A 25,549-nucleotide genomic window follows, 5' to 3' on the forward strand; every position below is an offset into this window, starting at 1 on the left:
TATCTACAATAAACATAGTAATTAATATGTTTAATTATTTAATTATAAGCACATACTAATAGGATTTTTTATCATATTTCAAATACACACATCTTATATTTGATAATTATTTATAGTTTTAAGATAAATGTGTTTTTTTTTTAAAAGCATGAATTTCATATACATTAAAGAAAAGAAAAATCGAAATATCGACTCAAGTTTACCACCATAAACTTAACTGCAGACTTGCATAAAGTAGTAAAAACTAATTAGTAATAGTCATACAGTTAATTTTTAAAGAATGATACCACCTTCAATCAGTTTAATTAATTTATACATAACTCTGAAATTAAAAGGTGCTATCAGGAATAAAATCTAAATGATGGATTTGTTTTTTCCTTTCTTATTTATTTTTTCAGTACTGCTCAAGAATATTTACATTCACCTGAAATTAAACAATTAATGCTGATTACATGCTAAAAAGAAAGACAATATTTAAAAGATTAAAATACCAAAAAAAAATACCCACATGATTTCCACATGCTATATTAAAATTAAAAGTAAGCAATCGTTAGTTATAAAATTCTCAACACCTGGGCCATGGCCAAAAGAAAAAAAGGAATATATAGTAATTGAACCCCATACCATTGAAAAATGTAAGCATCTGATGCCTTTTTGACATCTGAAGCTCAGAACACCCATCTAGCTCTACCCTTTCTTTGTTTTTATTATTGGGTTTTCCATGGAAGATGTTAACACTGGAGCTGAAAGGTATAACATTTTCTATGATTAATAAGTTAAAATAATTAGTAAATTACGGAAGAAACGTGGATCAAAGATCGTGGAATCAACTTTTAGGATGTGGAAAATCTTTGTGTTCAGATCTTTGGCTTGGAAAATTATGGACGATTTGCTATGACTTATCTTGGAAAAAGGGTTCCTCTTACTCGGTTTCTATGAACTAGATAAAAAAATCTTGGACTGACTTAGAACAATGTTTCTGGATCGATTTCAAATCCCAGAGGCATGGCAATGTCAACCTTGACTAACATAATATGATTCACGTACCCTCTTCATAAGTCTTTACCATCACACCTTCTGTGATGTTCTGATTTGAGGAATTGGTACAAGAAGCTTGCTTGTTTATATTAGGGCAACAAAACCTACTTTGTTGAAGACGTAGTCTAATTACTTTTGTTCCATATATTTAATTCTTTCTTCGGGAAACCTTTGAATTAATTTCTTTGTTTATGATGAAGAAACGAGTGGGGAAAGAGTAAGAAAAATACATATGCTGAAAGTTGAGTTCCATTTTCTTCTTCCTTGTTTCTACCCGTAGAGAGATTAAGTTTATTTGTTACAGAAGTTTATATCGGAAACATTTATCAGTGGGTTATAATTAAATTGTAACTTCCATTTGTTTCAATGAAATATTTACGGGCTTATAATAGAAATGAAATCTCATATCAGATAAATAAAAAGTACGAAGGGATTTTGAGTTTATAACTCTTCAAATTTTTGAATTAATTTCTTTGTTTATAGAAACAAATGGGAAAAAAGGTATGAAAAATATAAAGGCTGAAAATTTTATTTGAGTTCAATTTTCACCTTCCTTGATCCAACTTGTAGAGGGATTAAGTTTATGCACAATCAAAAGTTAAGTGAACTAATTCATATAATTTACTATTACATGATGCAATCTAAAGCAAAAAAAAAAAAAAAAAAACCTTTGATTTTAAGATGGGATCGGGCAATATCCATTCAACTACTACCTTCATGTCTTATTTTGGACTTTCTATCCTAGCTAATCAATTGATTGACTATGATCAGTAAAATTAATTGAAGGGGCAATTCCATTGGTGTCCCTTATAATAGTAATTAAGTATATACTAAACATTAAGCTTATTAGCTTAGAGCTAAAATTAGAAAAGAAACGACCGTGTTCGAAGATAGATTAAATTATTAAACTGTTAAACGGAAAGTTACGTTCGTCATCTAACAGTATTAGGTGCTTAGTGTTGTCTAAATAATTATCTAATCAGGTGATCTCAACTCACAAATTCTTGGAAATAAAAACAAATTAAAATATTCCAAATCAACAATCCTTTCTTAAATTTTTTAATAAAAGAAAGAAACGTGCTGTTTTATATCAATTAAATAATAATTAGTGCTACTATGAAACATTAAGGTTTAGTTAAAGAAATACAAACATGTGATCGAAATCCTCCCCCACTTCAAATTATTTAATTCCTCAGAGCTGCAAGGGAACATTCATGGAAATGGCTGGAAAAGTTTAAAGAATTCAAGGTCTCGTTAGTTCTTATTAGATTAGATTGTTTCCTCCTATAAAAACCATAATATCCTTCGCCCAAGTCATCGCTCACACTCTGAAAATCACCCACAGTTCCCAATTTTCGAACAACAAAAGCCCAAAACAGGAAAAGTTTCGTGACTTTAAGCTGATCATAAAGGGAAAAAGAAAATGAATGTGGAGATTATGTCAGGTTCAGAATTCAACATCCTTGAATCTTTTCAATGCTATCTCCTTGATGATTTTGAGGAATCTCAAGCAGCAGCAGCAACAACAACTACCAGCAATCTTGTTGTTCTTGAACCTTCCTACAACCGGAGTTCAAGTTTCAGTGGTGTTTTCTTGAACGAAAGTTGGGGTGATTTGCCTTTAAAGATTGACGATTCCGAGGATATGCTGGTTTACAGTGCTCTGCGGGACGCGGCAAACTCTGGGTGGAGTCCCTCGAACGAGGTTGATAATTACACGCCGGTGGCAGTTGAAGAATTAGTGTCGACGACGACGAGGGAAATAGAGAAAGAAGAATCTAAGGTGGAGCCTGAGACCAGCGTGCCACCGAGTGGGATGCATTTTAAGGGAGTGAGAAGAAGGCCATGGGGGAAGTACGCGGCGGAGATTAGGGACCCCAAGAGGAACGGTGCTAGGATTTGGCTCGGGACGTACGAGACGCCCGAGGATGCTGCCTTGGCTTACGACAGAGCCGCTTTCAAAATGCGTGGGGCTAAGGCCAAGCTGAATTTTCCTCACTTGATTGGCTCCAACACTTGGGAGCCAATTAGGGTAGGCGGAAGGCGCCGCTCACCGGAATCTTCAGCTCCGACGACGGCGTCCTCATTGAGCGATTGCTCGCGGAAGAGAAGGAAGAGTAGTGCAAGTAACTCCGATCAGGTTACAGCCAAGCTGCGGGAAGGTGCAAGTTTAGCTGCGGAGGTGATTCAAATGACTACTCCTTGGACGCTGGGCGACCAGTTTTGGATTATCTAGCCAATTAACTTAATTAATAAAATCCAATCTATTTTCTTTGGATTGAAATAATATTAGTTGAGAAATATAAACACAAAAAAAAAAATATTAATAACAGGTTAAGATCTGATTTTTTTCATGACCAGAAGAGGTCATTTGGTTCTATATATGTATTACCACTAAGGGGTTCTTTTTTTTTTTTTTTAACTTCTTGAAGTAAAATTGAGAAGTGAGAACCTTTGTAAAATTTAAGTTGTTGTTTGATTGTTCTAATAAACAATTTGGTTTTAGTTTACATATATTTATCTTGTTCACCATGATCGTGATTTTACTTTAAAAAATAGTTTATTTAAATTTTGATAAAATTGATGAGGTTGTAATTGATTAATTTAGTAATTAATCTATAAATTATAAAATAACAAAGTCATAAATCTTATATTGTCTACACTTTTTTATATGCTTGTTTCCATTCATCATGCAAAAATTTGATTAATTAGTTCTTTTTCTTTATTTTTCCTAAGTAAAGTAAACATATCGAATCACAAATTAATAATAATGTAAAATTTGACCAAAAACCAATCTTATTTTTAATATACCAACATCTATCTGCCACATATTAATTAGTTTTTGATATTGATTACATTCTATCAGAACACCTAAAAATATAGGTAACATCAAATTCGATTTAAATTTATTGTCAAATGATTTTAAAAATTAACGCATCCAATCAATATCAAAAGACAAACATTTTACGTCTAGCCATCCGCATCTTGACAACAACACCAATGTACGTTTGTCCTTATTGATTTTGTATGTTTGCCTCAAATGTCTGTTAAAGTGAAAAAAAGAGCAACAAATTTTCAAAGGAGGTGAGCGATCAAAGACTTAAGCAAAACGAGTAGGACAGGCTCCGACATTGGTTTCCCAAACGAGATACTTGGTCAAAGGAAAAGCTTAGAACAAACCATGAACTCCATCTGAAAATGATGTTCCAGCTAGGTTGGCCTTGGTACATGTATCCTCTCTCTCTCGCCATTATTTCCTTTCTCACCATGGGATTTCCGGACTTGCTTTGTACTTGCCATTGCCAATTACCGTACCCTTTCGACTGTTGACTCATAAGTTTTTCCGACAAAGTCTCCAAAGGTCGTAAAGCAAAATCATGCATCGATTGATTTAATCATTTTATTTCTTGCTAATCCTTTTTCTTTTTGTTTTTTTCCTCTCCCCGTGTGAAAACAGAAAGAGGGTTAAATAGGAGTTTGTGCTTTCAAAGCCCATAGTTGTTTTACATGCCATGGTTTGAAATAGGTGTTTTCCCATGCAAAGCATATTTTTCTTTTGATAAATAAAGGTGTTTTGCACTTGCATGTGCTTTGAATTTCAGATATTGAGATAACAAAATTTTCAATTGATCAAAAACAAGCTGATTTTTCCCCCAAAAAATGAAATAATTTTGCATAACAATTTCTTCAATTGTTCACGAGAAAATTTTATTAAGCATTAGGATTATACATAATTATAATCTTCATCAAGAAAATCAATCTCAATAAATCTTTAATGTTAATGAATAGAAATTAAAATGTCGTCTCCATCGATATCAAATTTAATAAAATAATCTCCAAAAACATTAACTTCAAGAAAGATTTGCGCAAAAATAATATCTTCGATTAAATTCATAAACATTTAATAATTTTTTGGTAATTGGGTAACGTTGTGTGGACGCGTTTCATATTCCTTGAGGTTTGCTAATTATTTTGTCCAAAGTGTCAAAGACAAAGAGAATCAATTTTCCATTTTGCTCAACAGTAAGTAACATGGAGTCACACACGTTGCTACATTACTAATTAAAAGACAAAAGGAGGGTTTAGTCCATTAAATATAAGAGAAAGCAAGTACACCAGGAATTAAATCCCACATGTTATTCCAAGTTCCTAAACCATATAATAAAATATACATAACATGTGGTTGTGTTTAATTATTTTACAAATCTACATACTAAAAGTAAATAAATATAATAATTAAAAAAAATCTCACGTTCTGAGTTTGGGCAGCTGAATTATGACAAATTCAATGACATTATCATATAGTTTAGTATACAAATTTTCAAAGAGTTGTACGTGTTTTGGTACGTTCAAAAAGTGTTCCCTTCGGTCTTCTCTTTAACTCAGGTCTTATTTACGTGTAAATTTTGATTCCCAGTCAAAATTCAAAAGGGTGAGAGTATTTAAAGACTTAATACAAGATTAATTATCCTTACAAACAGGTTAATTGGTCAATTCATAAGAATGGGAATCAATAAAAGTAACTTTAATAATTTAATTCTTTAAATTAATAATCATTTCACTATTTTGTGAGAGATAAAACATATTTCAAAATTATATCGAGAGTTATAAATATTGAACTTTAGATATATTAATTTGAGTATATATTTAAAAGGATAAATTTTATTACAAATGAATTAATAAAAATATAAGTTTTCCGTACAAAAGAATGGAAGAAAATTCCAATTTCTAATTAGAAATGAGTCTACATTCCTGCTTGAACCTAAAGGCTGTTTAATCATCAAATAGGCCCCAAAAACCTTTACTTTAAAGGCTGGCTTCCTGCTTTGCCAAAGAAGAAAAGAAAAAGGGTATAACACATTTCCTACCTGCCAAGCATTGTTGACCTAAGAGCTATCTGTTGGGGATTAAAATCAAAACACATACATACTACCTGAATTTCTTTATTTTAAACAGAAATTTAAAGAGAAAAAGAGAAGAAGAAAAAGAAAGAATCCCATTTAACAAACAAACCCCTTACAATCATTAATATTTTCATATTTGAGAGAAATTTCCAATCAATATGAAATGAAATAAAAAATGGGCAATAAATGCCAAATTGAACTTAATTTTATATATGTCAATGTTGTCCTACAATTTCTAATGATGGCTTGGTCAAATATATACAAACCAAAATTTTGGGGAAACTTAATTAAATTTGAAAGCATCAATTTTTCTTTTTACTATATCATAAAAAATTTGATTCCATATGAGATATTAAAATACATTAAAAATCAGCAAAAACTGATTGCCATATCAAGAAATTCAACCTTTCAGTAAAATACATTGTTTTATTAAGCCAAATAACGATATAAAATTTAACCACATTATGTTAATAAAAAAGTATACATCAATTGATACACAATATCAATCACATCCGAACAAAACACTTAAATTGAAAGATACAAACAAAAATGAATGTTCTAAAAATTAACACATCCAATCAACATCAAACATCTCACTTCTGATCAAACCCATTTTGGCTAGAGAATCAGCATAGCAAAATCTATTGTTTATAAGCATCAAAGTGAGAGTAATGGGTTTTATGGTTAAGAAATCATTCGAAAGCAGATAAGGACAATATGTATATAGTTGAATCGAATCTATTCATTTGATTGGAATATTATAGTATGGACCTTTGTCTCCATTATTGGATGAATAAACTATGCAAAGTGTGAATAAATTAACATTGAAGCACTTCAAAAACGTGGTGGAAATGTTCTCAAAAAACTCAACTCCTGAGAAACTTCGTAGCATTGCCTGGACAAGCAAAGTAGGAAAACCTGGAATTAATAGTTTAATATCAAAGTCTCAAGGTATATACATATATATATGTAGACAGGAAGCCAATTACGAAACCATTCAATTCAAATTCAAACCTTGTAGTGTACTAAAAGCTTGATTCCTTTTCTGGGTCTATCTCAAGAACAAGAAGAAAACAAAATATGTACGGTGGAAATACCTCGGGGTTTGATCTCAGTCTCCTGGAGTCGATTCGTCAGTATCTTTTGGAAGATGAACTTCCGTTATATGATCAGATTGGTTGTTCGAAAACTGATGCGATTAATGTTGATCAGTGGGTAACCTTTGATCAGTTATTCGATGCGGCGGAGACGGCCGCTGTTGGTGTCTCGGTTCCCAGCTGCGAAGTGATCACTTCCGAGTTGGGGACTGCGACAACCGCGACTGCCCCTAAACTGCAAGCGCTGCCGAAGAAGGTGCATTATAGGGGTGTGAGGAGAAGGCCGTGGGGGACGTACGCGGCGGAGATAAGGGATCCGAAAAAGAACGGTGCGAGGGTCTGGCTCGGGACTTACGAGACGCCCGAGGATGCGGCGCTGGCTTATGACAGAGCAGCTTTCAAAATGCGTGGCGCAAAGGCCAAGCTGAATTTCCCTCACCTCATTGGCTCGGATCAGGTAGAGCCGGTTAGAGTGACCAATAACAAGCGGCGGTCTTCGTCTCAGTCATCGGCTCAGTCGGCTTCCTGTTCATCATATATATCCGATAACGGGACTCCCAAGTCGAAACGGAGGATGATCAGTGAGATTAACTCGGCGGTTAAAACTGAGTTAGGAAGCGAGTTTGAACTAGAATTGACGCCAACTGATTTTTGGCAGACCGTTTTCTGTTAACGGAAGTGTCAAGTGTACATAATCATTTTGTTTTTTTTTTAATTTTATTTAAATTTTTGGCAGAAAAATGAGTAATTCTCTCTATACTTTCCTATTTAATACCCAAAATTTCTTAATTTTCAATATCAATATTATCTTAAAATAACGAAAAAAAAAAGCTGCACGGCGCTTACTAAACTTGATATTAGATTTACAAAATGTAAATTAATCCAGCACATTTAATAAAGTTCGCTATTAAGTTATTAATAATTTAGACATGAGATTTTTAAATTTTTTTCTATTAGGATATATATTATGAATGGCTTATTAGAATTCAATGTTTTTAATTTTTCAATGAAAATTAAAATTCGTTGGTAAGTATAAATGAAATGCGATTTGTATTTATCGATAAATTCTACCAGAACAATATTTACGAAGAATAATTGTGCGAATTATGTGATTTATTTTTTATTTAAATTTTAATGTATATATATAGGGTTAAGTAGTCTTGGCTCTATAATTCTTACGAAACTCGATATTAGATTTACAAAATGGAAAATAATCATGTCACGTTTGATAAAGTTCACACGTAAGATGTTATCATTTTGTCGAATAAAAAACCAAAAGGAGGACAGCATGATTCAACCCTACACGGGGAAAAAGAACAAAGACTCGAATAAGGAGAGATGGTGACATTTTCATTTGGTGTACTTTACCATTCCGTTATTTGCTTGCACACTTTCATTCAAAGACATTCAAATTACACCCAAAGTGAAACCTAACACAGAGTTTCTACTCAAGGACTTATACTTTATCTACACCCTTTCCCTCTCATATATATATATATATATATATATATTTACAGATTTATATTTTTAATTTAAATGACAAAATATTTATATATAAGTTTAAGATTAATTTCATCTCTTACATACATGATATATATGATATTCTATTTTATCTAATTATGCAATATTTTTTTGTTTGTACTAATCTGTTTGTATCTAACTCGACTTTGGATGGATTCATTATTTTTATATATTGCTATTATAGAGCTGACACGGAGTTTTGTCTTCCTGACATTGTTAGCATCCATCATCTCATATTCCAACAATCATTTAAAAAATAATTAAAATATTATAAATATATAGAAGACTGAAGGGATATATATTAATTCAGAAAATGGCACGTGAAAAACCAATTCTCAGCATATGGTGGGGAAGGAAACTTCATGGAAATGGTTATAATCGTTCTTCTGAGATCGATGGTGGGCTGGAGGAACAACCCTTTGGCTGTAACTTTACAGTACTATATAAACTCGAACGCCATTGATATGTTTTGAGGAAATATTTATGTGGGAGATAATCAGTCTGTCGAAGAAAATTATTTCCATGGAGTCGGATTCAGCTCTTTTAGAGTCAATAAGGCAGCACCTGCTCGCCGATGATTTCGAAGCTTCTATGGGCTTAACGGCGTCGTTTCATGGAAGTACTCCGGCGTACCTCCGGGGTGCAAGCTTCACCAGTCTACTCTCAGGCGAAAACTGGAGTGCCACGGCCACCCCATCATCAGAACCGCTTGGTTTAACGAATGCGGTTAAAGCGGAGCCTGCTGGGGATGTGTTGATGGAGGAGGAGACGGTTCATGTGGCGGGGCCTGAACCCTACGCTCCGCCGAAGATGGAGCATTACAGAGGGGTGAGAAGGCGGCCGTGGGGCAAGTACGCCGCGGAGATTAGAGACCCTAAGAAGAATGGGAGCAGGGTGTGGCTAGGGACTTACGAGACGCCCGAGGACGCTGCGCTGGCTTACGACCAAGCCGCTTTCAAGATGCGTGGCTCGAAGGCTAAGCTAAACTTTCCTCACTTAATCGGCTCCGGTGACTTGGAGTTGGTGGAGCCAATCAGAGCCAGCCCCAAGCGCCGCTCTCCGGAGCAGCCTTCGACGACTTCGTTGAGCAAGGACACTCCAAAGCGAAGAAGATGAAAATTAGAACTAATTAATTAATTAATCACATTTGTTATTATTTCCAATTTAAAAAAAAAAATCGGTGTTAATGTTGTATACAATTGGAAAATTAATGTTTTAATTTTCCTTTTTTGTACATGAACACGATGTAGCTAGTTGATATGGTTTCGACTTCATTGCGTGGAAAAGCAAGAAAGCTGAGTACATGTTTCAAGAAAAATAAATTCATTAAAGAAAATTATGGTTAAGATTTTGGTTGTAATTTTGAAAGAAATAAAATTCTATCTTTGTCTTGGTTGCTTAACCAAAACCATTGATTTTTCTTTTTTACTTATTTTTTTCGTTGTTTTAAGTTGCTTAAACTTTCAATTAAATATATAATTTGAAGAATCTATGGCATGAACATATATTAATACATATATTTTTTAAATCAATCTTGCTAATTAGAGTGAGTAGGAATGATGACGGATAAGTCAACCATTATTTTTTAAGTAATTATATTATTTGTCAAAATATTTAAATTTTATAAATATCCAACAAATATTTAAAAGTTGTTATCTGAATTAAATAAATATTGTCCATTAAAGACCCGATTGTCAAGAGTAAGCATTCAATTGATTGAAACGATTAATTCGTATTTTACTAGCTAAAATATTTTTTTAGCTAATTAGCTTGCATTATTTAACTTTTTTCATGAGTTCAATTAATAATTAACTTTTAAAAAAGAAAAATATAAGGCTCAAATAATCTCCTAAACTATTTAAGAATATTCAAAAAAGTTCTTAATTTTTTTTACTACGTTTAATCAAATCTAATATTTTTATTTTAAGTCAAAGAAGTTCTTATGATTAATAATTGATTAATTATTATTAAAAAAATATCACTTATCATTTTATACCCATATGATACTAATATAACATTAATGTGAAAGGAAAAAAATATCATATGATTATATTATCATATCAAATTAATCTCATGGAATCACTAATTATGATATGTCAACATGTCACATCATAATCAATTATGATATTTTAACATACTACATCAACATCACGTGACATAAAATAATAAATAATATTTTAATTAAATTAATCGAACTTATTTGACTCAAAACAAAAAATAAAAAAATTTATTTGATTCAAAATAAAAATATAAAAATTTATTTAAATTTTTTAAAATAATTTAGAACTTTTTTTTTTTATATCATGCCAAAAAGAAAAGAAAAACCCACCATATAGCCGCCGGTGGATTCATGAATCTATGAACAGTTTCAAAGGTTTCTTCAGCCACCACAGTTGAAGCACAAGTAAGTAGTTAAAGAAAAAATGAGAGATAAAAATGAGAAAAAAAAATCCCACGAATTCCACGTGCTGTAAATAATAAAAACCATTGGCAGGTAAAAAAAATCAAGAGCTCGGTCGGAATCGGAGAAAAATGTGACATGTTTCAGAACAGCTTCCTCTCGGTTTCCCCTTTGGGTCGGGTCGCAACTCATTGGGCCCTAAAGATTAGCTGATACTGATGCAACTTGACGTCTTCGCTAAATGGGCTTCTGTTACTAGATTTTTGAGTCTCGCCGGATCTCTTCTTCTCCGATTTATGTTGCAAGGGCCGGTGGATACGACATGGCACTCCCTCATCTTCTGTTGTTGAGCAAGTAATACTAAATACTTCGACACAGGTAAAATGATCTACTACTAGCATTTCTATATGGAGATACAAAACAATACTAAATAAATAGCTGACCGGTTAACAAAAACAAGGACATTCCGTTACAGGGAGTTTTAGGTCACGTTAGACCACATTTCTCTTTGAAATATCGGTGCCGTTGGGAAGAATGAAAAAAGCTGTGGAGCAAACAGTGTTACATTGAAGATTAGGTCAAACATGATTTGCTCAAGACACATACCTACAACTTTTCCAAATTGATGGAACCAATATTAACCACAAGACAATGTAACAGCTTGTAAATTATAAGAAAGATAAATTCTTCACGATGCAGCACTAGGTGTAATAACATCAGGAAGTACAATTAAGTTTTGAATTTGTAAATCTTGAGTAACCAACTGCTTAAAAATTTTTTAGCCGCACCACCAGATCTGGTCTCGTTCTTCCCAACTCGATAGGAATAACAATGGGTTCAAGACAAGCTAACAATTCTCCAATTCTAAAGCAACAATGACAAATTCACTACCAAGAGCAGTATCACTGTCCCAAACGCAGAATCATCTGTTGCTAGAATGCCATGAACAAAAATCTGGCTGGTCACCTAAACACCTGTCCAATAAGTAGCATGCTCTTCGCTTCAGGATATTGGATGCCGTCTCCTGCATTTCTCCACACCATTAGTCATCAGTAAAATGTAGTCATAATAAGCACAACTTTAGAAGACATAATAACCAAATATTTAAGGAGAAAGGAAAACCAAGTCGTATAAATTATATTCAAGGATATAGAACAAAAGTGAATAAATTATATAAAAAAACCACCTCTTGGGTCGGCTTCGGTCTTCCTCATAGTCCATCACTCCACCAGGTTCAGAGTAGATCTCCTCGAGCCCTCGGAAGTCAACGTCGGCCTGCTTACAGTGTGTAACTTCTGCCACAACGTAAGTAAGCCACATCGACCAACATATCTTGGTATTGAATGAGTGAAGTCATGGCATGCTAATTCTAGATCCAGTTAAACTCACTCATTTGCATGTTAACTAGGAAATTGCAGCTTTAAGCTCCAAACTTTTCTGTATATGCATTTTTGCAACAATTAAAGGACTCTCTTTCCACCATCACCCCCCCAATAAAACAATTTTCAATATTTAAAAACAATTTATTTATGTCTACAACTACATGGATGTTAGAATCAAAATGTTTTACTCTCTTGAATGCTTATATAGAACTGGCTTAAAAATTAAAAACACAAAACAATAAGGCTAATGAAAACACTTGCAACTGCACTCTGCTTCGCATGCTTTTAATGGTCCAATACTGAATTATTGCAAAAGGACAATCAGTTCTAAAAGGTAAACCGGATTCAACTGACCTTGAGGGTGAGGGACTTCTTTACTTCTTCCACCCTATCTTCAACCTCCTTACGATGTTTCTTGTCCAACTCGCTCATTGTATCAGCCCATTTTATCTTCTCTTGAATTGAGATAAGTAAGTTGTCTGATGTACCCAACCTAGGTTCTCATCGACAGAAAAATGTTAGATATATATAAGCTGATATTGATTAAATTTAGCTGTGTTTCTATCAAGTCCACTTAAACTTGCCAGCTTGAATGAACAAAGACAAAAGCTAATATTAAATCAGACGCTAGCAACTATGACTGCAGCAAGGGTAAAGGACTTAATCACATGCTCTATTAGAACCAAAGATGTTACCAGTTTGACAGTGTTTGTATCATACTCCCAAGTTGTCCTGGCCTCAAATCCCTCCCAGCAGCAAATTGGACCTCCAGATATTAGAAGCTTTGATAAGCCAAGAAAAAGAAAAAGAAAAAAGAAAAAAGAAAAAAAACTTCAAAGGTAAGTACAGCAAACACATACCTCAAAACATCTTCGCAGCTGATCCAGCTTTCCTCTAACTATACCCTGACAAAAAGGTTGAAAAAGATGAACAATCAGCACACTTTCAGTTTAACTATGGTACAATTTGATTCCCTTAGAAGTCAACCAACCCCTCCCTCTTGGAAAGACACCTGGTGGGGAAGGTAGGTGTTTAGGACAAACTTTGAATTTGCAAGAAACAGAGTAAAGAAAAAGAGAGAAAATTTAGAATTTGCAACAATCACTTATCATACAAGCAGCAGAATTAGTTCTGCTTTCTTTCTTTTATTTTTATTTTTGACAAATGGCTGGGCTACACCTACACTATCGGAGAATAGTCCTCCCCCCCAATCCCTGGTGAATACAGAGTTTGATCTCAGGCCTTGGGAGTAACCACCAATGACAGTTCAGACAGTGTAGCTACATTTTCGAAAAGCAAAACTTATGAATTGTGATATATAATCAACACGATGCTTCTTTCACATGCCATGTGTTGAATGCAGATCCACTTTAAAGTTCAACCCCCAGCCCCCCACCCCCACTAAAATCAGGTGTAATGCACAAAGAGCAAGATGATTCTTTCACATGTCATTTGTTGAATGGAAATCATCCTTTAAAAACAGAAGTCAAAACATCACATCCTCAGAGCCTTTCAAGGCTGTTCCAGTAGCTAAAGCATGCTGCCGACAGAGTAAATCTTGGATTAAGAAGGAATAGAGAGAACCATACTCGGAGACTACCTACCGCATACATGCATTCATTGATAAGAAAATCTTCGAGCTCGCGGACATTTGTGACATCTAACTCCAGCATTAGTTGATCATATGGTAGCACCTGGAGAAGAATATCAAAAACTATTAACAACCAACATGAAATACCAATAGAATAATCATCAGACAAAGATTCCCACAAATTATACATATATCCTTTCCATTAGGAAGATGGAACAAAAGAATTCAAAAGAAAAGGTTAAAATCTTTTCAAGAGACTCTAAAGAATTTACTCCATCAAGTCTGAAGTCACTTACCTTGATGACAGAGATCTAAACGTCGCAAGTTTGGAGAATATAAAGTGCACCATAACCACTACAATGGAACTAGACTAGAAAATAGCATATTTAGATGTGCAAATGCCCCATAACTCAAAGAGAATACCTTGTTTGTCTCGGCAAGTGTAAGGACAGTAAGTTGCTTTAGCTTGAGGACTTGATCAGGGACCAGTTGAGGAAGACGACCACTATTACCTAATTAAATAGTTTAACAGACAAAATTCATGGCTTTAAAATGTGCAGAAGCAAAATAAGAACAATCAAGACAGAGAAATATGTCAAGTAGTTAATTAAATAAAGGGCATTCTGCTGCCTACTGTGCTGGAAAATTAAACATCACTGACAAACACTGTCAAAAAGAAGATAATAGAAGTGAGGAAGACATACAATAATGGGAAAAGTGCCAAATCATTAAGCTGGAAAATTAATATTAAAAAAGGAAGAAAGAAGGACAGGTAATGCCTTTTCAATTACTAGTCCTTGAAATTTGCATTTAAATAATTAAATCACTGCAATTGCAATATCTTTTTTCACAAGATTACCCGAATAATAGTTTATAGATATGGATCATATATGGACCAGTTTCATTGTTAGTAGCTCTATGTTACCATAGTAGTAGAAGTTGCCAATTTAGCCACAAAAATCAAAATACTTTACATTACAAGAGACAAAACTAATATCCCTTAATGACCAATTTCCAGATTAAAAGTTAACCAACAAGGAAAAGAACACATTTCAGACTCTTATTCAATATCTAAGTCTAACTTACATGAGACATTTACAACTAATAATCTTCAAATCTTCTCAAATAGAAACCTCATGGTGCGGGGAAGGAAAAATGTGCACTCAAATCATTACAAACTTCTTAAAGCCGAACAATAAAACACAGGTTTTGCTGCTTACCCTTGTAATCACTCCATGTGCCATGTGCAAACAACCGAAGCACCTCAAGGTACACTGAGTTTTCAGTTCGTTCAAGCTGCAAAGGTTCATTAATTTCACATAAATTACAATTAAACTAATGCTTAAAAAAATGCTTATCAAGAAAACCAACACACCATACAATAGAGAACAATAAAAATACAAAAAAAAAAAACTACAATCTAATAGTATAGTAACCATTTAATTGCTCAGAAATTGTAATTCACACTCATGAGTTTTATATATTTATCTTTCCCCCAAAAACTTCTGGTCAATTTAAGCCAAATTTGAACTTCTCTGACTAATGATTGACGAATGCATGTGAAACTAGTCAAACAATTTGCCAGATAAAATTTTTAAATTAAACAAAACATCCGACAAGAGTCCAACCTAATTCCATAGATGGCATTCCTACGCGATGTATAAAGAACGAAGCAAACAGCTAAAAAGTATGGTATGTAATTTACAAAATAGGAGACAAATATATCAATTTATAAATCCAAACACGTTAATGAAACTTTGATTTCCATATTTTTCACTCAAATTTCTCATCAACCAAACAGTGTGCTTCTACGCCCACACAATCTCTTCACAGTCAATAAACGATGTACAGCAAACAATAAATAAATTAATTGGTTACAGCTTTGATAGGAATGGAACAGGTTCGAACCTCAGCGACACTGGGCACGGCAAGAATCTCAGAGAAGGCGAAAAGGGAAGGATGCGACGTCGCTTCGAGGATTATGGACCCAAGAGCCGAGCCCTGCTGAGCCGACGCTTGCTTCACGAAGTGATCGATCAAGTCTGCTTGTTTTTGCTCGATATCCATCTTCCAAAAAAAAAAATTTACAGATAGAAAAGCATTCAGAGAACCGAAAAATAAATATAAAACCTAGGGTTTGGCGCTGGCGACGGTGGATTTCGCGACGGAGAGTTTTTTAGGGTTGAAATAAAATTACGATTCGATCGTCTCCCCTGAGAGTGAGAGAATTCGGGACATCAAAGCTGCCCCGCTATAACTTCCTTCTGGTTTAGCCTCTCTTTGGGGGAAGGGTTTATATGATTTTGCAAAATTATTTATATAAATTACATCAAAATTATATAATCATAGTATATTTAAGTACTTATATTTATTGTACAAAAGTTGATGATAATGGTAGAAAAAGTATTTAAATAATAATTAATTTTTTTATTAAAATGTAAAATTGCTGATGTTTTCTGTATTGGCAACTTTGCGCTACACTGTCACAGGTGTCTCGAGGCTTGACATAATGTTATGATGATGGAAACCATTTTATTTTATTTTTATTTTTATGGTGCAATTATTTTATTAAATTCATAAAAAAAATTCTAAATTCATTGTGTTGGATGTCTTTAGTTATAGAAATGTAAATCTAAAAATGTGTGAATCATGAAACTCGACCGGGACTTTGTCTTAATTTAACCCTTTAAACTGATAATTTTTAATTAATTAGTTAATTGATTAATCTCTTTTTTTATATGTTACTAAATAATTGAAATTATTACTTTAGGGAATAAATATTTTTCCTTTTAATATTCCTTCATTTTTTTCTCATCCTTTGTGTGTGCAAATTGAGAATTAAAGTATTCATTTATTCTTTAACTGCTTGTCTCTTTTTTATTTTTATGAAAATTAAGATATTATCATGTATTTTATATTAATATTTAAATTTTTTGTAAGATTGATGTTTATTGCTTTTTAATACGTAAAACAAACAAAATTAAAACATAAAATTGTAATATAAAACAAGTATGAGTATTGAGTGTTTAAAAATGAAACATATAGGATGAAATTTGGACCAAATAATAGATTAATTAATTATTAAAACCCTTTTGTTATCAAATACATTATCCATTTAACCTTATTTTTTAATAAAAATTTGATTACCTCTTAATTTTTTTAAAATTTTTATCGACATATAAAACCTTACTGAAATGATATTCTCTTGGTTCTTATATGTTTGTTTTTTTTTTATTTTTATGAAAATTAAGATAAAAGTTTTGACTTTAATTTATTTTATATTAAATTTTAAGTTTTATTATAACATAGATTTTTAATGCTTTTTAACATGAAAAATTAAAAAGATTATAAAAAATAATATAAAAAGAATAAGACTAATAAATATCTAAAAAGGATCGTTAAAGATATAATAAAATAAATGAGATAAAGAAAAAATAGACAAAAGGATTAGTAACAAGTGACGATTTAAGTAGAACTTTTTAATTGAAATATTATTTTTAAATTGTAAAAATCGAAATAGGCTTAGAATTTAAATGAAATACTAATTAAGCAATTAAGGATTAAATGAACTTTTTACAAAAATTTCATCTTCCATGAGATATAAACAATTGAGTAACATACTTTCATTTTTTTTAATTTTAATCAAAATTTTAAATAAATTTATTAATTTTGAAATAAACACTGTATCTCAATAGTGTAAATACAATTACAAAGAATATAAAAAGATTAAAATTTTTTTTTATTAATTTAAAAAAATATTATTATATATTTTAAAAAAAAATTGGAGCATCAATAGTGCTCTTTAGCTCCCCAAGAGAATGGAGCACCGCTTGATGTTGCCTTGATTTTTTTTAAAATTAATAAAAAATTTAATAAAAATTATATAATAATAAAATTTAAAATTAATAAAAAATAAAATTATATTTTTAATATTATCATATTATCAAATTAATAAAAATTTTAACTGTTGACTAATACTTAAACCTATGTGTTTAATGGAAGATATTTTTTAAGATAAAATGTTCATTTTAAAAATTAATGAACTCATTTAAAATTTTAATTAAAACTGAAAGGGAGATAATTTATTTTAAATTATTTGTAGGGGGTAAATTGGTAATTAAAATGCAGCTGAATTTAGAAAATGGTTATAAAAAATTACAACCCAAAATTACATTTACAGTCGGATAAATAATTTTTTTCCCTCCTTAAACAGAAATGGTAACAGATATTTGGCGCGTCAGACTGCGAGCCAAAAAATTCACGGGGACATTAAAATTTAGGCTAATCATAATCCATATTCAGTTAACTACGATTTATCTCTCTCTTCCAAAAGAAAAGGAAATATCTCTGTCTTCATCGCGCGAGGAAAAAGAGTAATCGAAGCATGGCGAATTCGGCGGCTGATTCACGGAGCAACAGGGCGGCGGTTCAAGCCACCAACGACGACGCTGCAGCCAGTAAACTGTGCGTGCCTCTTCCTTATTTTTTTACGATGTTATTTGGAACTTTCGGAAACGTTAAATTTCATTTATCACTGCGGGAATTAAAGAAAAACAGAAAAAGTAGGTTTGGGAACTTGTAATTGTGTTAGCATGATCTGAACATTTTATTGTGGAGTTTGGATACAAGGTTTCGACCTGAAGGAGACGAATCTGAAAAACAATTAATTTAGGACTTGTTCTTTCTCTGTTTTGGATACATTAGAAGAATTTATGTTTGCTTAAACATTTCTCAATTTTCATTTATCACTGCGGAAATTAAAGAAAACAGAAAAAGTAGGTTTGGAACTTGTAATTGTGTTCGAATGATCTGAACACTTTATTGTGGAGTTTGGATACAAGGTTCCGATGTGAAGGAGACGAATCTGATGAACAATTAATTTAGGAGCTTGTTCTTTCTCTGTTTTGGATACCTTAGAAGAATTTATATTTGCTTAAACATTTCTTAATTTTCATTTATCACTGCAGAAATTAAAGAAAACAGAAAAAGTAGGTTTGGAGCTTTTAATTGTGTTCGAATGATCTGAACATTTTATTGTGGAGTTTGGATACAAGGTTCTGATGTGAAGGAGACGAATCTGATGAACAATTAATTTAGGAGCTTGTTCTTTCTCTGTTTTGGATACCTTAGAAGAATTTATATTTGCTTAAACATTTCTTAATTTCATTTATCACTGCAGAAATTAAAGAAAACAGAAAAAGTAGGTTTGGAACTTTTAATTGTGTTTGAATGATCTGAACATTTTATTGTGGGGTTTGGATACAAGGTTCCGATGTGAAGGAGACGAATCTGATGAACAATTAATTTAGGAGCTTGTTCTTTCTCTGTTTTGGATACCTTAGAAGAATTTATATTTGCTTAAACATTTCTTAATTTTCAGAAATGATGTTTATCACTATTATTATGCTAACGGTCAAAAACTCTGTTTCTTTAAAGGTCATGTGTTAAAAAGGGATACATGAAAGATGACTACATCCATTTGTTTGTTAGAAGACCTGTGAGGAGATCTCCTATAATTAACCGTGGTAAGAATTTGATTTGTTTGAGGATTTAGCATTTTGATTTGTTGCTTTGTGGTTTTTGTAATGAGTTTAATCTTATTCATCATTCTTTCATTGTTGGGGTGTATATTTGAGGTTATTTTGCTCGTTGGGCTGCTCTGAGGAAGCTTCTCTATCAGTTTCTTGATTGTGAAGGATGTAATGGTGAAAAGGGTCATACGAAGAAGCAGATATTATCACTTGGTGCTGGGTTTGATACGACGTATTTTCAGTTGCAGGTGCCTGAGTTTTCTTGTGAGTTGGGATAAGCTCATATCACATGACAAACTTAAGAATGTTTATCTTCATTGTTTGATTCATGTAAAACACATGAAACTTTAAGTTGTTCCACTGTTGTATTTTTGCTGGTATGAATTACTTGCATTGTTTTTTTTTTTTTTTTTTGTGTGTGTTTGGTAAATATCTGGAGAAAATGCATGCTCCCGATGTGTATATTTACTGCAGATATTTTTGGAAATTTTGATTTACCTTTTAGAAGCCTGAATATTGACAAGTTTAATTGGCCTTCTATTTTCTTTTTCCTGGACAGGATGAGGGAAAAGCTCCATATCTATATGTGGAACTGGATTTTAAAGAGGTGCAATTTTGAAACATTTTTGAGCTTTTCCATGAGTTAAAACTTAGCTTAATTTCTCTGTATTGAGGATGCATTGAGTCCTGAGCTGGTTAAGACTTTTCTATTAAAGTAGCTTATGTTAACCTTATTCATGGATCATGTATTCTCTGTTGTATCTTTAGTGAGCAGTTGATTTACTTAACTGAGTCAAATGATAGAAATTTATATGCTATACCATGCAGTTGAGTGAAATATGAATGTAATGGATTTGCACCCTATCCTGCTTTAAAAGGTGATTTATTTTCCTATAGGTAACTAGTAAAAAGGCTTCCCTTATTGAATCCTGCAGTCAGTTGAGGGACAAAGTGGGTGCAACAGCATCAATCTCACTAGGTAAGTGGCCCTGGTTATTGCTACATGGAATTGCTGCTGGTATTAGTTTCATAATGGCTGTCTTTTCCTTTTGTCTCAAACTTGCCATCTTCCTTTTCTGGTATGTGTGGATGGGGCTATTAGCAAGAGTATGGTTACGCCATGCTACATAAACTTTAAAGCATTCAAGTTGCCATGCAAAACATAATGCAGAAAAGTTCATTTTCAACCACTGTTCTATAAGTAACTCATATTTGGTGTGAGTTGGTTTTCTTTTGTCAAATATGTCTAAAGTTTTTCTTGGTTTAGACTTATATGATTTTATAGGCTTTGGTGGCATATTTTTGTTTATTATAGTGCATCATATATATAACAGATGTTTTATTGAAGGAATCATAGTGCTAGCTTCTTGTACTTTATGTATTCTGCTTCTGCTCTTTTGTATGAACTCCGGTGATTGCATACATGAAATTCTGGTGCATTTAAGCACGTGTTTCTTTTGAGGAATGATAGAGAGTTTGTATCTTTGCAGAGAATGGAGAAGTGCTTAGTGATCAGTACAAGCTACTTCCAGTTGATTTGCGCGACATACAGAAATTAGATGATATCATATCTCTGGCAAATATGGATCCCGGGTGTGTTCATGAATCAATTCCTATTTTTTTGTATTTGTTAGCATTTTACTCATCCTTTTGGAAGCAGTAAGTAATTAATAATGCTTTCTTTCTATTTCATTTTGCATGTTTTACGAATGTAATTATGATGGTTTCCAGCAATTTGTGTTGTTTTCCTTGTTTGGGTGTTAAATTTGTATGTTATTTTAGCTTTTTTCCATGAATTCTCTTTCTTTTCTGCCTTTTGGGTGGAAACTTTTTATTCTTTCCATGGTTAGGGACCTTAGGGTCATCTGATATTGGTATCAGTCTGCCAACATTTATAATTGCAGAATGCGTTTTAATATACCTGGATCCAGATTCAAGCCGTTCTATTGTTGGCTGGGCATCGAAAACATTTTCAACAGCAATATTTTTCTTATATGAGCAGGTTCTGTACTTTTCTGAAATTCCAGCATCTTTAATTCCTTTCTTTTTGTTGGTTGTGGTTTCCTGCAACTGTTCCTTCCTTGAATGCCTTCCGTGTCTGGCATGGTTTAAGACAAAATGATAAATTCACAGTTACTGGTGCTTGTCAACAGATTCATCCAGATGATGCTTTTGGGCAGCAAATGATAAGAAATTTGGAGGTGAAAACATCTTACTTTCTCAAAGTCATTTAATTTTGAGGAGGCTTAATTCTGTGAGTGATTTAGTAGTTCTCGTTCAGCTGTACATATGGATTTCTTTTGAACCCAGAGATGTTTTGCCTTGTCTTGCATTTTGTTGATGTTAGGTTGAAAGATGTTTACATAGGTAGGGAATAGGGATGGGAAAATCCCTTTATAGAACACCTTTCTTTTCCCCTTTCTTTCTTTTTGGTTGAGTTGAGAATTTTTCAACATAGGAATTAAGAGCTTTTATTTTAAAAGATTGTTTATGTGACTAAGGTGTCATGGAAGTAAAAAGGTGCAAATGGATATTCTGTCCTTGCTTAAGCACTGTTTATGCTAGACATGGGGGCTTGGATGCCTTGATGTTGACTTATAGAAACTTACACTAAATTGATAACTCTTTGTCAACTTTTTGTTTCAGAGTCGAGGCTGTGCACTTTTGGGTATTTATGCTACGCCAACTTTGCTTGCAAAGGAAAAACTATTTCTTGATCAGGGATGGCAGGTATATGAGTATATTTTTTATTTTTAATTTCACTTAACATTATACCATATACATCTTTTTATTGTATATTTCCTTAATTTCAATTGGACACAGTGTGGGCTGATGATAGGGGATTTAGGTGAAGGAAGATTGTATACATCTGCCAGTTTGTTTATTTATTTTATGATATGCATTTGGTGGGTGCCTGTAGAGCACTATTTTGATGGTAAATATAGTAATGCCTGATATAAAGGTGAAGTTCTGGCTAGATAAAAATAAAAATCTAGCTGACTGTTTGTCCTTCTCGTTCACTCCTTTCTTCCTCAATACTGCCGGAATGAACTTTAATGAGTAGAAATGGGAGCATTATATAACATTAGTAATATTTGTATGTTCTTTCTTGCTCTTGTTCTGAGCTGGATTCTCTCTAGCCCTTTTTCCTTTTGAATTTTATTATTTCAATAATCATTTATGTTGTTTTCTTCAATATCTTTTGTGTATTTTGTGTTTGAGGTTTCAGAAAGCTGTTGCCTGGGACATGCTGAGAGTTTATAGTGAATTTGTTGATGCCCGTGAAAGACGCAGGTATGTGCTGCTTTAATGCTATAAAGTATTTTTTTTTCATATATGTCATGACATACAAAGCCAATTTGGCAGCACAGGTGTCTTCTTGCCTGTGGAGTAACTCATTAGTTGTTTTGAATTAGATTTCATTCTGATCACTTGTTTATTATCATCATGTCAGCTAAGTTTGATTTGTACTATCATGGATTCAAATATCAGAATTGCAGTATCATGTGCAGTCATTTATTGATTACATAAGTTATATCTGTGGATTTGTTTGCTGTGCATAACTCCTGGGGTTTCAGTCACCACTTTTATTCAATATATATCCAACTGCCAAGGCCATGACCTGGTTAATGAGCTTGGCAACTTTGTATGCTGCTATAGCCCATGAAATTGATGATGAAACAAAAGCAGCAGCTAAGTGCAACTTTAAAGTGGATCTGTAATTTTCTGTTGAGGGGAAAGATGTTCTTTCAAACAGATTAGAACTACTTTTAGAAGTAGAAAGTTCAAATCTGAATCAGATAATGAAAACCTGTGTCTTTGTGTGTGTGCCATTGCTGCTTTGCAAATGTTGCTTTACTGAAAAGAAGAATCTTTGCTTCCTTTCTTTTAGCAGCCTTTCTTTTAAGGTTTTTGAGAAGATTTAAAGGGAAATTCCTTTCAATTTCTTGGTTCACATCTTTAGCTGCTTTTCTACTTTACATTGGGAAGCTTGTCATTTTTTCATTTCTGAAATATTCTTTGAGATGATTCTTATATGTGATATTCTGGTGATCAGAATTGAGCCGCTGGAATTGTTCGATGAATTTGAAGAATGGCATATGATGCAGGTAAGTGAATCTTCGCTGAAAGAGAAAGTTAACACTCTAGAAGTACCTGGAAAATAACATGATCTTTACTTAGTCAGTGGATACTGGCCTGGCAATTAAAGGTCTTAGTTTTTGCAACCCTGGCTGGCCTGCTCACATGGATAAGTGGTGGTCGCATAATCTATGCCTCTCATCTGTTGATTTAAAAATTCTGCGGAGTTTATTATTGTCATCATCACTGATACTGTTTCAAACTGCTGATTTTCAGGAGCACTATTGTGTTGCATATGCAATCAATGATGCCATGGTACGTCCATACATATAAGCCAAATCCTAGTGGCATTTTTCTTTGGTTTGGCCTCATATTCCTTCATCATGTGAATTTCCTTAATTGCTGCCGAAGTTTGCTCTTCTTGATAGTATTGTGAACTATATTTGTACGTATATTTCCTTGTGTAGCAGACCAGAAATACCACTTATTTAGTGTCACTAGATTACTAGAACATTTTGTAGCATAAGAAGCTCATCATTGCATTCACCGAAGCTAATGGTTTTAGCACCCCAAAAAAGAACCTCTTTAGTCCATAGCCTGGCTTTTTACAAAAATTGTCTTAGTTTTGTGTCATAATCAAAAAGTTTGATTAAGATCAAATTACTTCAATGATAGGACTGCATCTTTTTGTTCAATCTGTCTATCATTCTTTTATGATAATAACACAGATATTGTGATCAATTGGGGATAGATACTGTGGTTTCCTTGGACACTTACTTTTTCGTGGTTCAGGGGTGGTATGGGAAATTTGGGTTTCCTGATGACCAGCAGCATGTGCCGAACACCTCCCCAGCTGTATCCCCATTAGAACACGAGGCTGCTCCGCGTCATACTTCTCTCGCCAACTTCAGATAAACATTTAGTAGCAGAGAAGCACGTGTGACTGACACGTGCCTGTTGAACGAGGGGGGTTCTTGTCAGGTAAAAAGGGACCTCTTCACCTCGTCAGCCTTTAGCTCTAATAAGTCTCCAAAAGGTTTTATGACTTGTGTGGCTGCGTCTATGTGTAATTTGTTTTTGTTTGACTCGAGGAAAAACAGATCCTTTTCTTTCTTCTGCAAGCTGTTTGGCAAAAGAAAACGTGGTGGGACCCAAACAGCACCAAAAACTGTCTCATACCCCCTTGTTACTGTGGGGTCAGAATCATGTGGAGATACACATTCATTGGTTGGTTGCTTTTGCTTCTCAATTTCGTTCTCTCTTCAAATATCTCTCCTCTCTTTATCCTCATGTTTGCCTTTCCCGTTTCCTGTTCTTTGGAATCTGCCTGACCTCAATGCCATTTTGGAAATGTTAATAGTTTGAACAAGCATCATAGTACTGTTTAAAGAAATGAAAACTTATTCTCATGGTGGTTACGTGAGGTTTAAGATTGGAGCTTCGATTTTGAGTTAGAAGTACGGTGATAATTCAAAGTTTAATGTGATATTAGAATTTAAGGAGGAAACTGTTTTCACGCCTCCTTTAGTTAGGGGGTATTTTCTATTTGTTTGTATATGTTCAAATCACATTGTCGCATCAAATTAATTGTGTCGAGAAACTAGGTGATTTGAGTTCTAATTAGAGTATCCAGATTAATTACGTATCTAGCTCTTTGCCTCATAAAGCATATAGCCTATACTAAAATGATAAATTTGGACCCACACTTAGAATCTGTGGCTAGAGGGATTTGGGAATTCTGTAACCTAATCCAATGCACGGCCATGAAACCAAACGAGAATGTAAAAGTAAGAAAACCCAAAAACGAGAAAAGATTAGATATCCAATCTAGAAAAATGTACTCCCCTTTAGGGTCCACATTGATGACCTTTTGGGAAGAGAACAGTTCCTTCATTTTCTTTGGATTGCCGCCTACCATTACTCTGTTTTTTTTTCGACTTTTTAGAATTTGTTTAGGGGGGTTCGTGGACGCTTGCAACACCCAAAGCTGTAGAAAAATAATAC

At 33.3% G+C, this 25,549-nt stretch overlaps 5 protein-coding genes across 9 annotated transcripts; 4 read left to right on the plus strand and 1 right to left on the minus strand.

The window, feature by feature from the left end:
• The first annotated feature begins 2,357 nt into the window (after positions 1–2,357).
• Positions 2,358–3,550, plus strand: LOC18614468 (ethylene-responsive transcription factor 13-like). The gene has a single exon (XM_007052240.3). It carries the CDS (start codon positions 2,462–2,464, stop codon positions 3,272–3,274), a length of 813 nt encoding a protein of 270 aa, XP_007052302.3. The 5' UTR covers positions 2,358–2,461; the 3' UTR covers positions 3,275–3,550.
• Positions 3,551–6,943: 3,393 nt separating this feature from the next.
• LOC18614469 (ethylene-responsive transcription factor 1-like) lies at positions 6,944–7,822 on the plus strand. Its single transcript, XM_007052241.3, has one exon. The coding sequence runs from the start codon at positions 7,023–7,025 to the stop codon at positions 7,710–7,712; it is 690 nt and encodes a 229-aa protein (XP_007052303.2). The 5' UTR covers positions 6,944–7,022; the 3' UTR covers positions 7,713–7,822.
• A 1,140-nt stretch (positions 7,823–8,962) lies between these two features.
• On the plus strand, positions 8,963–9,820 carry LOC18614470 (ethylene-responsive transcription factor 1-like). Its single transcript, XM_018129998.2, has one exon. It carries the CDS (start codon positions 9,044–9,046, stop codon positions 9,674–9,676), a length of 633 nt encoding a protein of 210 aa, XP_017985487.2. The 5' UTR covers positions 8,963–9,043; the 3' UTR covers positions 9,677–9,820.
• A 1,688-nt stretch (positions 9,821–11,508) lies between these two features.
• On the minus strand, positions 11,509–16,279 carry FUS5 (Proteasome component (PCI) domain protein). 4 transcript variants are annotated; one of them, XR_001930061.2, is made up of 9 exons: positions 15,843–16,279; positions 15,155–15,230; positions 14,358–14,446; positions 13,948–14,037; positions 13,204–13,248; positions 13,039–13,109; positions 12,698–12,836; positions 12,148–12,398; positions 11,509–11,985 (listed from the first exon to the last, which is right to left on the minus strand). XR_001930061.2 is itself a non-coding variant. In XM_018129997.2 (9 exons), exons 1-8 carry the CDS (start codon positions 15,999–16,001, stop codon positions 12,182–12,184), a joined length of 741 nt encoding a protein of 246 aa, XP_017985486.2. In that variant the 5' UTR covers positions 16,002–16,277; the 3' UTR covers positions 11,509–11,985; positions 12,148–12,181. The 4 variants fall into 4 exon arrangements, 3 of the variants coding, with proteins under 3 accessions (XP_017985486.2, XP_007052306.3, XP_007052305.3); XM_018129997.2 differs by having other exon boundaries at positions 12,148–12,253; positions 15,843–16,277; XM_007052244.3 differs by having other exon boundaries at positions 12,148–12,256; positions 15,843–16,273.
• Positions 16,280–18,207: 1,928 nt separating this feature from the next.
• SBI1 (Leucine carboxyl methyltransferase) lies at positions 18,208–24,794 on the plus strand. Of its 2 annotated transcripts, XM_018114237.2 has the most exons (13): positions 18,208–18,398; positions 19,371–19,459; positions 19,571–19,713; positions 20,025–20,072; positions 20,363–20,444; positions 20,956–21,058; positions 21,347–21,467; positions 21,619–21,666; positions 22,112–22,195; positions 22,695–22,759; positions 23,523–23,574; positions 23,822–23,860; positions 24,338–24,794. In XM_018114237.2, exons 1-13 carry the CDS (start codon positions 18,319–18,321, stop codon positions 24,458–24,460), a joined length of 1,077 nt encoding a protein of 358 aa, XP_017969726.2. In that variant the 5' UTR covers positions 18,208–18,318; the 3' UTR covers positions 24,461–24,794. The 2 variants fall into 2 exon arrangements, with proteins under 2 accessions (XP_017969726.2, XP_088659152.1); XM_088803026.1 differs by lacking the exon at positions 18,208–18,398 and having other exon boundaries at positions 19,571–19,729.
• The last annotated feature ends 755 nt before the right edge of the window (positions 24,795–25,549 follow it).

This window comes from Theobroma cacao, chromosome 1, assembly GCF_053813885.1.
Source record: "Theobroma cacao isolate CCN51 chromosome 1, ASM5381388v1, whole genome shotgun sequence".
Lineage (NCBI taxonomy): Eukaryota > Viridiplantae > Streptophyta > Magnoliopsida > Malvales > Malvaceae > Theobroma > Theobroma cacao.